This window comes from Pituophis catenifer, unplaced genomic scaffold, assembly GCF_029215685.1.
Source record: "Pituophis catenifer annectens isolate HBS135680 unplaced genomic scaffold, rPitCat1.0.hap2 SCAF_8, whole genome shotgun sequence".
NCBI classification, from domain to species: domain Eukaryota; kingdom Metazoa; phylum Chordata; class Lepidosauria; order Squamata; family Colubridae; genus Pituophis; species Pituophis catenifer.
Window position 1 is genome coordinate 39,076,007 of NW_027256888.1, and position 13,200 is coordinate 39,089,206.

Sequence of the window (13,200 nt, forward strand, 5' to 3'; positions counted from 1 at the left end):
TGGTGGTTGATCAAGAGCAATATTCCATTTTAACAACAGGAAAGAAGTTTCAAGGAACAAAACAATATGGCCTAGTTTTGGGACTTAAATTTAACTAGTTTGTATCTAAAACTAGGGGCTACATAAAGAAAGGGGTTATTTTGTTGCCTCTAGGTAAAGCTGAGCATTTTCAAGCCAAATTAAAATACAAAAAGCAATTTATCCAAACATCATACAACCAAATTCAATAAATTATTTGCAAATACATTTGTGTATTTTCAAAATTTAAAAGCAATACTGAAAAAACATGAACTTTGTTGCAAGCCACACTCTTATATGATGGTGATGAAATAGCACCATCATGTCATAATTCACTCTAAGTAAGTCATGGCAAGGTTTATGATATAATTTTTACCTACCTTATTACCCCATCCCTTCCCTGCCACTGCTTGTTTGTGCCTGTTTCCTATTTGGCTGAATGTTCAGTACATAACTCACAACTTAAAGAACTTTCCATGTTATTAAAACATGGGGTTTTGTGTTAACACAAGAAACTGCATCAGTTAGACAAATGTATTTCTTCCTTTGTATATTTACTGATCAGAGTTTCCTTATTTTTCATATAATCAATAATAACTACCTCTAATAGTATGTTAATATGCAGAATATCAGCAGGCAAATAATGTTAACCTCCATGCTGTGAGAAGCTGCTCTTGTGGATTTCAGTGAATTGAACTGCAGTTAAAAATTTAAAATTAATATTAAATTTTAAAGTTATTTTATGGTTAGGATTAAGACAGAGCAAAACATAAATGCACACACTTATAGCAAATTTGTATGAAAAAGCCATCCAGTAAACAAGGCAAACTAGGGTGCAAGCTTGTTTTCTATAGCCACAAATTCATGATGACACCTAGTAAGAATGTTACACTATGCACAACTACCTCCTGTGCTGGCATTTTACATTTTGGGTTAGAAGTTTGTTTCCTAGTCATGCGCTATCAAGAGTCCTGCTCCAGTTTTCTTCCCACCTAAGTGACATTTGTGTTCCAATCATGTGCCAATGCTGTCCTTAGAAGACCCTACCAGGAAAGAGTGAACTCCTCCCTCTCAACACTGGAAAAAAAATAGCTGGCAATTGAGAGAAAGCAGTTCAGCTGAATTTTAAAGCAGTAGCATTCTATTTTGCACATAATTTCATTGCTTCCCAGAATTTAATTCTACCAGCATCTTAAATATAGGTGTTCATTTGAGAACACCTAGGCATGCCAATTAAAATATTGAGGCAAAACGTATTTGCACATTAAAGGGCTCCTTTCATAGTTTAATAGCATATCATTTCCCCAGGAAATGGGGTCAGTTTAGTCCAATATTGACCCATAAAGGGCCTTAATAGCAGAGCTAGGAAAATCATTGGTAGGCTTTTACAAACTAGTATAGATGATAAGCTAGTTTGATCTGGCATATTGACATATATAAAGAACAAACACCTTATGCACTTGGAACTAAAAGTTTCCCCAAGATAAAGTAGCTTTATGTAAAAGGAAAAATGTTTCAAAAAGGAAGAATTAAACTTGGTAAACTACAGGTTTTTCTTTGCATCTGACTATCCTATATAAAATTCTCTGTAAATCAGAAAATTGTTCTGTGCCCAAACAAGTTATATCAGTAGTTTCTTAACATACTACTCTTAAAGAAGTGCTAAATGAGGACATGGTAATTCTTGCTAGATAATTGTTTTTACATCATACCAAAGGCAGGTGTGGCCCAGCCTATTCTCAAGCTTATAACCTTGTGTACAAATGTTAGGTAAGTATTAAAAGTTGCCAATTCAACACTAGTTCATTTACTGTTCATTTACATTTCCACACAGATAATTGTGTCTCCATCTATTTATATTTAGTGTTGCTATTATTATAGCCAATCAATAATCCAAATTTTCTGGATTGTTACCAATTTACAAAATAGAAAAAATAAATAAAATGTAATTAAATAGCGATAGCACTTAGACTTATATACCACTTTACAGTGCTTTACAGCCCTCTCTAAGCTTTGAAGTATAACAAAATCAGTATGAAGTGAGCTGAAAAATCATATATATATATATATATTTAATGGCCAGTATCATATATAACTATATACAGAATTGTCCAGTAAAAGTCACTTTTGGGGGAAGGTTACCCTTAAGGCAGCTTATAAATATTTTAAATAAGTAAAGCGATCTCTTCTTTCCCTAGCCACGTGTGAAAAGCATTGGTGGTATTTCTCCACTGGGCTCACCGGTAAATCCACGTGGAGACCGATTCTATCACTAATTCTATAACCACCATACGTGACAGCGTCTCTGAGACAGGAGAGGGAAGCGCTCATCTAAAGTTTGAAAGGGGGCATCGCCTTTCGAGGGTCCACTCCATGGGGATCGCCCCTTCCTCGCGCGCATCTCGTCCCGCTTCGCCTGGCGCTCCCGGCGAGGACTCTCCAAAGGGTTAACGCCTCGTCCCGAAGGACCGCTCCCCCTCCCACTATCCTACGTCTCCCTTGTGCTATTAATACAGCGAGCACATGCCGTGTCCTGACGCCTGAAGGGGACCAGATAACATGAATGTGTCCTTGCCGGCGACCCTCGCTCAGAGGTTGCCCCATCGGAAGAGAGCAATATGGCGCCTTCCCCGCAGTGCCCTCCAAGGATGGGGGTCCTAGCCAATGTCCTGGCGGATCAGCCCCCCGCGGGTCCTCCTTTTATCGCGAGACCCGGAATAGCTATAAATAGTTGGGAAAAGTAAAGGGCTGTCTGTCCGAAGCTGTGTGACTCGACGGGGGTGTCCAGCTGGGTGGGAGGTACCTACCGACGACTCTGTAGGGACTTTTGGTTCCCTCTTTTATTTGGAAGGGAAGGGGATTTGGCGTGTCGCTCCCCTTCAGTATGTCTGACCAGGCTCTCAGTTTTCTTAAGGACTTTTTGGCGGGGGGTATCGCTGCTGCCATTTCCAAGACGGCTGTAGCGCCTATTGAAAGAGTCAAGTTGCTGCTACAGGTGAGCAGAGTGGCTGAATTTGGAGGTGTGCTCATGCTCTCTATCCATAGAGTTTGGGAGGAAAACTGATCAGATATTAATATGGCACCTGCCATTGGGAAAGCTGTTTGGTTTGGCAGGCGTTTCCAAAAAAAGTAGATAGCAAGGACATTCCTCCCTGATGGAAACATGCAGAAAATTACTTGGGGACTCTTCCTTATAAGTTTCTCACAAGTTTCTTCTAAGAAATCTTGGAAAGGTAGGGCAAGTCTGCTGTCCCTCAAAGCAGTGCTCTGCATTTCTAGCAAAAAAAAAAAAAAGTCTTCTTGCATGGAGCCAAGTGTGAGGTTGTAAATAGGAGTGGAGTAGGAATTTTAGTGTCAGATGAAGTGACTAAATATGGAAACTGCAGTTGTGCAGTTCTGATGACAGAAGATCAGTGCAGCCTTGTTCTTGGCATAGTATATAGCAAGCTACCCAGGGCTTGAGGAATCTCCTACAGGCCTTGATTATTCTCTTGTATGGTGCACATGGTGTGCCATTCAGCCCAATCAAAAGTAATACTCAATGGGCAGTGCAAATGGAACTGTGCCCTGCTCATATATTTTCTAACCTAGTTCCATTTATTTATTTATTAGTCCAATTTATATGCCGCCCTTCTCCGTAGACTCAGGGCGGCTTACAATGCATTATAGCAATAGCCTGCATACTTTTTTGTATATACCTGCTTATTAGGGCTTTCGCCCCCCCCAAAGCGGTGATGTTCTAGACAAAGTTGGCTTATTGCCCCCACAATCCGGGTCCTCAATTTATCTACCTCGAAAGGATGGAAGGCTGAGTCAACCTTGAGCCTGGTGAGATTCGAACTTGCACTAATTGCAGGCAGCTGGCAGCTAAGTGCTAGCACTTAACAGCACTTTAGTCCGCTGCACCACCGAGGCTCCTATTTAAACTAATGTGTTGCATAAAAGTTTGGTGCAAGGCTCAATTGGTAACTTATGGATAGTGACTAAAAAGACTGAATTCCCAAAAGAGATGCATACCTGAAAGAAAGCCTTTGTGTATATGAATTGGGTCTTCGAGCTTGAAATAATATAATCTCTTTTCATTTAACACATACAACCTAGTAAAGCCATGCAAAGGGGTGCTTCATAAAGTGTATTGGTATGACCAAAGTGTACTTCTTTGAAATATTAAAACAGGTGTGCTTTTTGAAAGGTTAATACTGCAGCTTTGAAGGCAATCCCCGATTGTCCATATTGCATATTCATACAAAGAGAAAGCTGTATTGGCAGTCTCTGGGAAAGTGAAGTAACTCTGAGGGTGAAGGTGAAGCTGCAGCAAATGTACCTGCAGCTAAGGACAACCTGAAAGAATCCATGCAAGGTTTCTAGAGGACACAGCTGCTTTAATACTTGAAAAATGATGCTTTCCTTCTGGTGCATGTTTTGCAAATGTTTTATACAACTTCACCGTCTAATCACCTTTTAAGATATGTACGTATAGAGACCTAGTACACAGGCTTCCCACAAGCAAATATGAACTGGCTAAAGGAACAAATATATTTCTTAGATTTATTTTTTTCAGATCTTATGTCCAAATAAAGTAAACATATGTTTTTAATAGAGTTAAATGTATTGATGCTATTGCTGTTAATTTTAAATTGATAACTGGTTTTGATATGGAACAAAATTCTATATTTTGCTGTGAAACATAAGCTATGTGTTGTCCCAAAGGTGCTTTTTTCAAGAGGCAACTGGACTTTTTGAAGAAGCTTCTTGGATAAGAAGTGAAACGTCTTCAAAGAAAAACCAGAAAGTCCAGTTGCCTCTTGAAAAAAGCACCTTTGGGACAACCATGACCTGGATGATGAGAATCTCCATAGACATATAGTTATGTGTTCAATTTGAGCAAGCAACCCGAGTAACAATTATCTATTATTTTACCCAAGCAGCAATTATCCATTCCGTTTTTACTTCCTTTTGTCTTTCTTCCCTCCCTTTTTTGTTTCATTCATTCAACAGGTCCAGCATGCTAGCCAACAAATCACAGCTGAAAACCAGTATAAGGGAATCATGGACTGTGTGGTAAGGATTCCCAAGGAGCAAGGCATCATTTCCTTCTGGAGAGGCAACTTGGCCAATGTCATCCGGTACTTCCCCACCCAGGCTCTCAACTTTGCATTCAAGGACAAATACAAACAGATTTTCCTTGGGGGAGTGGACAGACACAAGCAGTTCTGGCGTTACTTTGCAGGCAACCTGGCCTCTGGAGGTGCAGCAGGAGCAACATCTCTCTGCTTTGTGTATCCTCTAGATTTTGCCAGGACTAGGCTAGCAGCTGATGTGGGCAAAGGGCTGAAGGAGAGGCAGTTCACTGGGCTAGGCAATTGCATTGCTAAGATCTACAAATCTGATGGCCTCAAGGGCCTCTACTTGGGATTCAATGTGTCAGTCCAGGGTATCATCATCTACCGAGCTGCTTATTTTGGCATCTACGATACAGCTAAAGGTAAGAAACAGACATCTAATGATGCTGAAAGAATGATCTGATCAGGCTTCCCCAAGCTCTAGATACTGTATATTCCCAGCCAACATAGCTGTTGAGGGCCCGGTGAAAGGAAGGCTAACCTAAACATAGCTTTGCTTGACAAATTGCATTTCAATTGGTGAGATTTATAAATGCTGCCTACAAATGGATCTCTTGGGTAAATCAGTTGATAATTGAGAAGGATATAGAATTCTTTTTTTCTACTAAGAAAAAAGGTATTTTAGACACAATTTTCTTTTTGATCTGTAATGTTCAATGATTTATAATCAGTATGATTTGTTCTACATGAAGTAATAAGTTGGTTTTCTTTGGTTAATCAACTTTCTATGGTCAATCAACTTAGAGTTAAGTAACAGTCTCTTTAAAAAATAATAGTAATACAGTAATAATCTCTCAAAGTTAGACAATTTGGTGTTCTATATTTTCTTGTTCCATAATGTGCCAAATACCATCCTGGAGAATAACTATGTGCTTGCTAAAATCAACAAAGACTTAATGGCACATGTTGAAATCAAAATATGTCAAATATTCCAGCCTACCCTGGTACAGTTTTCATAGCCTTCAGCGAGCTGCATCTTAATCCTAACTGCATTTGTATAGAATGTAAACCAAGGTTTTACCTAGAATTTATGAAACAAACCATGATGGTTTGGGTTAATGACATGCAAATTCACACATTTCACTAAGTTATGAAGAAACCACGGTGTAGCTTAGCAATATATGTAAAAAGGCCATTTGTTTCCAAGTTTAAGAGATGTTTTAGAATGGCAATACAATAAAAATCTCTTGGACTGAAGTTGATTTGTTGTGAGATACTCTTGACAGCACTTACAGAAGTGGCTTGCTCTTGCCATTTACAAGATTGTATTTTTGACTTGCATTTTAGTCTTCTACTCTGATATGGGTATTACCAAGTATTAACCAGACTTGACTCTACATACCATAGGTTCCCAGTCTCAGCAAGGTTAGCACAATGCTGCCATCTGTAGGAACAAAAAAGCAATGCAGTTAAGAAACTAATAATTCTTTAGATCTAGGACACTTCTTTAGACACTACTCAAATATAAAGAGCTGGCAATATATACAGTTTTTCAAGATAATGATTACAATGCAATGGCTAGAATGTTGCATTTGAATAGTGGAAGACTAGATTTGAATTCCTGCTTAGTCATGAAGTTCACTGAGGGCACAATGCTACAGTAACTAACTCTCAAAATATCCCATAGAATTTATCAAGGCTTTTTTTAATTTAAAAAATAAAAGTAAAAAAACAAATTGTATTTTTAAACTTGTTGCTGACACTTGGCAATTGGCATGTATTTATGACAGTTACAATGTCCCGGAGTCATGTGTTCTTTTGCAAACTTCTGACAAGAAAAATCAATGAAGAAGCCAGATTCATTTAACAACCGTGTTACTAACAATAGTGAGTCACTTAACAACTGTTGCAAGAAAGGTCATAAAATGGGGCAAAATTCACTTAACAACTGTCTTGCCTAGCAACCGAAATTTTTGTAAGTTGAGGGCTCCCTGTATCAGTAATATCTGATATGTAGATATCTTTTTTCTACCAAACAGCTCTGCAATTTTGCTATTGCATCATGGTAGAGATAGTGTGTAGACAGAGTATCATAGATCTACTGGTGCATGGAATAGAAATTATAAGCGGTACTGATAATTTTTCTCTATTTCTTCTGGTTTTCATCTTTGGGCGATCTTCTCATGATAATAGGCATGCTGCCTGATCCGAAGAATGTGCACATCGTAGTCAGCTGGATGATTGCCCAGAGTGTAACTGCAGTAGCAGGTCTGACATCTTACCCTTTTGACACTGTCCGACGTAGAATGATGATGCAGTCTGGCAGAAAAGGAGGTAAGAAAATAACCGATTTCCTCATCTCTCAGCATTTTCACTTTTGAGACAGTAGAATGACTTGATATCATTTGGCACAAAGCACAATTATTCCTTTATCTAATCAGAAAGAATCTGTTCAACTTACAGGTAGTGGGTTTTGCTCACTGACCTCAGCTATAATCTTGACTTAGTAACTGTTCAAAGTTCCGATGGACTGCCCCAAATGTACATATGACTAGTTCTTATGGCTGCCCCCCCCCACATGGTTATGTGGCCACATTTTGGGTGTTCAGCACCTGGCCCACATTTATAGCCATTTACAAGGTCCCATAATGACATGATCTATGATATTTTTGTTGAAAATCAGCATTTACTTCTGTTTTATGGCAAAAATGCCCCATAGCGAACAATAGGTTCGCTTAATGAGCACCACAAAAAGGTTGCAAAATCAGATTCGTCACACTATGACCCACTTTGTGACCACTATGACTTATGGCAGTGTCTATTATGATTGTATGTTGAGGACTACCTTTAATGGGAATAAGTTCTAATGCACTGATTACTCTTTCCCACCGGCTATGCTGTACATTTTCATTTTCAGAAAGACACCTGGGTTAAAATAAAGGCAACAGAGACAAGCTCTGTCTGAGTTCTTATAGGAGCCATGCTCAAATCCCGTCTATTTCTCCTATTTTACTCTTTCCTTTTGAGAAGAAAAGGAAGGGCAGAAAACAGCTAGTTTGTGAAAGAGGCAAGGCTATTCCTGTTAGCTTATTCGGGTATCATCTGCTTCACTGTAGAGCAGGGCTGTCAAACTCCCAGCCTGCAGGCTGGATGCATCATGCACTGGCCACGCCCATGCCCAGTTTAGTGAAGGAGGGGAAAGTCCTTATATGTCATGTGTCACCTCTGTGACGACGTTTGATACCCCTGGTGTAGGGATATGTTAAATAAACCACTTTCATTACATGGAGAATGGTGGCTTGCTGGGAACTGCTGCAAGCAGGATGAGATGGCGGCAAGGCTTCCATGTACAGAGTCCCATCTCCAGTGTCAACCACTCCAACAGGACTGCTGGGACTTGATTTAGCTTCCCAGCTACCTCTAGTTCACCATCTTCAGGAGCATTTAATGCTAAGAAAGCTTCAGTTTAATGGCTGCTTTTTTATTTGGAACAAATTTAAGAATGAACACAAACCTTATTGTGGAAATTCAATTTGCACAATTTTGAAAAAAAGTTATATTTATTTGCATTTGTTCTGTTAAACTATTACCTTCAGATCAATACATTTCTTAAACACAGAGAGATGAAATTATCTCTTGAGCTTCAAGGTTGTGTTAAGAGAAAAAAAATGCAATTTTATTTTACAAACCTTTGAAGTAAGGCTTTGAAGTTCTTACTTTGAAGTAAGAACTAGAGAGCCACTTTCCAATTATGCTTTATTTGTTGGAGTTAGAGAAATGATTCGTGTTATACAGATCTATTTCTCTCTTTCCAGTGATTTACCTGAATATGTTTACTTCCACAGCTGACATCATGTACAAGGGTACAATCGACTGCTGGAAGAAGATTGCTAAAGATGAAGGAGGCAAGGCTTTCTTCAAGGGTGCCTGGTCCAATGTGCTAAGAGGCATGGGAGGTGCTTTTGTATTAGTCTTGTATGATGAGATCAAAAAATTTGTCTAAGTAAGTCAAACTACTTGACTCTTATGTTCTGTTTAGTTACGTATTTACACATGAGTTAAAGGCAACTAAATATTTCCTACGGAAACAGAGGCGGTTACTGAAGGTCAAATCCAGCTGAGAGGTCAAATTGGGGAACTATAAGATTGTTCAGTGATGATTTATGACATAAGTCAAACTTTTTTGTATGGAAAGTTGAAGAGGGCTTTGTATATATACATTTATTTGACAAAATAGCAATAATATATTCCTATGAATAAAAATATCCTGAGGAGGTGTGTTGATAAAGTATTTAAACAACTAGAAAAGTGAGTTTAATAAACGTTAGAAATAAAACCTTTTTTGTGTGTGATAAATCCACTGCAGAAGTTCTTTCAAGGATTGTAGCTTCCAGATAGTGAAGAGTGTGGGCAGAAATGAGTGTGTGTGCACACGTGTGATGTTATGGTAAAAGAGAGGGGGTAGAGAACAGGGTTCTTTTTCTCACTCTAAGCTAGCAAGAAAATGTTCAACTAGGAGGGCGATTCTGAATCATATAAGACAAAACAGCTATAAACTCTGCAGCAAATAATAGCAAATCACTTCACAGGAAATGCTGTTCTTCATTTCTCCTAATTTTATCTTTAATCACTTTGTTCACATATTGGAAAAAATACTTCTCTCAAATGTATCTCCTTTTTGTCTTGTTAGGATTGCAATGCTCATGCAGAATCCCAGAAATGTGGTAGCCTGGATGAGAAAACCACATTTTGTTTTTTCCCCAGGCCTTAGTATCTCTAAATATTCAGTAGTGATTACAATAACGACCATACTTTTAAACTTGCTTGTGGGTGGGTGCTAAAAGAAAGGTTGCTATTGAATGTGTATAGGAAATCCTCAATTTACAGCAGTTTATTTAGTGACCATTCAAAGTTACAACGGCACTGAAAAAGGTGACTTACAACCATTTTTCACACAAGCATTGTATCTCCATGGCCATGTGATCAAAATTGAAATGCTTGGCAAGTGACTGATATTTATTATGGTTGGAGTGTCCCAAGGTCATGTGATCACCTTTTGCGGCCCTCTGACAAGCAAAGTCAATGGGAAAGCCAGATTCATTTAATAATCGCGTTACTACCTTAACAACTGCAGTGATTCACTTATCTGTGGCAAGAAAGGTCATAAAACGAAGTAAAATTCACTTAACTGTCACACTTAGCAACAGAAATGTTAGGCTCAATTGTATTTGTAAGTTGAGGACTATTGTATAATCAGATACAGCTCACCTGCAGTTTTCTTATTCAGTTTAGTATTGTATGATCTTCGACATATGGTAACAGCATCCATTTTATTTTGTTTGTAATTGTTGGAAAAAGCAAAAGCAGCTTGAGCTGCTAGAACATTCAGTGACAGTACTTTGAAATCTATGCCTTGACAGATTTTGCCTCAGAGTAACATACAGCATTCGTTCAAAACAGAGGATGAATTGTTCCCGTGGGATTGAAATTTGGCAGTGGTGCCTTACACTTCCCAGAAACCCAGAGGTTGCATGGCACAAGATAATATGGGAGGAGTGTATCCCCTCTCCCTTCATCCAATCAGCTGGCAACAAGGCCTGGCAGGTGACCAGTGATTGGCTGCTTTGAACTGGAGGCCGAAATTTGAAATCTTTTAATGGCAGTGAGTGGTGAGGGGAAGATAAGGGGGTAATTTAGATGCCTGCAGACAAGATAGAGCTGGCTAAGGAAGGTCAATGAACCCTTTTCCTTCCTGAAGGGGGCTTGGAGACATGCAGCGTTGGGGAGCGAGGGTAGTTTTCCTTGCATTGTGGCCCCCTTTGTTCCCCCTAGCAAAGAAGCAGGCAATTCGGCAGCTGACCTGAGGAAGAGAAGTCTGCTTCATCACTGAGGGTCATGAGGGGAGAGGTAATGCCACCAGCCTATATTATATGTGAAAAGGCTGACCCAATGAATCATGGTTGTCTATTACTGTCAGTCTTTGTGATGGAATGTGCATCTAGAGAAGCAATGGTGGAGTTTTGGCAATGCAGAGCTTTCCCAGAAAAAGGTCGGGATTAAGAGATTGAGCAATCCTGAGCTAGATTGGGAAGGAGTGGGAGATGTTTAGGGTAGCCACACCTAAATCTCTCAGGATATATCTAGTAGGTTAGAAGGCGGATAGCTTGAGTTTGGCAAGATTCTGTCCATTAGGTGTAAGTTAATAAAGGACTGAACCTGATTGGACTTCACTGTGTCATTTCTGGCCTTGGGCCTGGCAGCCCAGCCAGGTAAACCAGATAAAAAACACGACTACATGAGTGAACTCCACTTTATTGTTAAGGCTACATTAACAAAATCTTGCATGTCTAAAGGTACAAGTTTATTTTCTGATATTTCTTGCTCCCCCCCCCCATCACAGTCATCTTCAACCTTATGGATTATGACTAAATCTAATGAGTTTCTTGAAATACAGGTATTTTTTTGAATCATAATTGAATGTATTCTAGGAATAGATTTCATGACAGCGAGAGTGTGTGAGAGAACTGATAAAATCAATGTGCAAAAAAGTATTAATCTAATTAACGTATTTGAAAACTTTCATCTTCCTCTAGAAATGTTTATTGTTTACAGTATCCTTCATAGTTGGGAGCTGCATAGATGTTAAATCTGATTGCATTTTCAGTTAAAAACACAAAACAATTGTTCATGCATTTAGTACTTCCCTATTATGTCATATCAGAAATCACAATAGAGTGATAATTTTTAGAAGTAATTCAGTCCTATTAAAATCTTTTAAAAGCTGTATATAATTCTGGAGTTTTGTACCTTTGCATTACTGAATAGTTCACTGATAAAACACATGTGAGCACATAAAATGTATTACATCCATTTTCTGATGTCTTCTGATGACTAGAATATTTACTAGATATAAATTCCTTATGTTCTGAAGAGATTGTTTTTCCATAAGTACTTAAAATATAAAACTGGATGGTACTCCAGATAAAATCCTAAAATGAACTCTAGTACTTTATTTATGGGTGCAAATACCACAGCAACTTTTGGAAAAAAAAATCATCCCAGTATGCAGAAATGGCGTTTGAAATCGTTAGGAAAGATACTGAAATGACAAGCATACTGTGGGTTTCTAGGTATTGTTGCATTTTCCCTTTATACTATTCCTATTTATAAAGAAAATCAGGTGTAACTCCATAGTTTTGCTTTAGTATTACTTCAATACTTGCATTTAATTGTGATTGCAGTGTCTTGGTGCCCCTTCATGTAACGCTTATGTTCATTAAAATGCAAATGTTTTGTTCATGTATGTAATTTATATACAAACATAAGTTTACTGTTACAATGTACAGATAATTATGGACAGATAATTGAGATAGACTAGAACTTTTTACAACCTAGAAATATTAAGATAAATACAGATGGAATTCAAACAGGATATTAACTACAAATTATTTCTTAAATCAATGAATGATGGAGAATCCAAATAATATTCTGGAGCAGACAGCTATTACAAATACAATTAAAAGAAGAATGTGATTTTTAAAATCTATTCACAATATTTGACTCAAATTACAGAAAAGAACAGCACGCTGAAGTAATTCAATTAAATAGTTTACTTAATTTTTAAAGGACAGATGTACAATTTTCATACCTTCATAACTAATCACACTTTGTAGTTTTCGACAAAAAAAATATGCTCATGGAAAGATTCCAAAGTGCCAAGTTTTAAGAAGTGCACCCACAAGATTTCTGTTCATTTTTACTTCAAGAAACAAAATTTTAGAGAATAATTTAATAAATATAATTGTGCAAATATATCACAGACCAAAATTGTCAACACATTACAGTATAAGATCTTTAGAGTTCTAGATAATAAACAATACTTTTTACATTTATTTAGATGTCTACTACTTATATAAAATCCGTATTTCTAGAATTGGAGAACTGATCTGAAAAGATTCAATTTGTTTTTCATGTTGTAACTGACAGCACCAAGGCCGAGTTGTATGTTATATGTTCTTTCTGTCTAACATTTTTATTAGATCTTGTAAATTATGAAATTAAAAGTTTGCAATATAAAGTTACATTAAATTTCATGGTAAGAAATTCAAAATTTAAGACT

General features: G+C 37.8%; 1 protein-coding gene across 1 annotated transcript; it reads left to right on the forward strand.

Moving 5' to 3' along the window:
* Positions 1-2,762: 2,762 nt before the first annotated feature.
* SLC25A4 (solute carrier family 25 member 4) lies at positions 2,763-13,181 on the forward strand. The gene is made up of 4 exons (XM_070949015.1): positions 2,763-3,013; positions 5,017-5,503; positions 7,275-7,415; positions 8,927-13,181. Exons 1-4 carry the CDS (start codon positions 2,903-2,905, stop codon positions 9,082-9,084), a joined length of 897 nt encoding a protein of 298 aa, XP_070805116.1. The 5' UTR covers positions 2,763-2,902; the 3' UTR covers positions 9,085-13,181.
* Positions 13,182-13,200: the final 19 nt, after the last annotated feature.

Excerpts from the sequence above, each read along its gene's own strand:
- SLC25A4 (XM_070949015.1), top strand. The coding sequence starts at position 2,903 with ATGTCTGACCAGGCTCTCAGTTTTCTTAAGGACTTTTTGGCGGGGGGT. Across the intron at positions 3,014-5,016 it reads GAGTCAAGTTGCTGCTACAG|GTCCAGCATGCTAGCCAACA; the intron begins GTGAGCAGAGTG and ends TTCATTCAACAG. Across the intron at positions 5,504-7,274 it reads CATCTACGATACAGCTAAAG|GCATGCTGCCTGATCCGAAG; the intron begins GTAAGAAACAGA and ends TCATGATAATAG.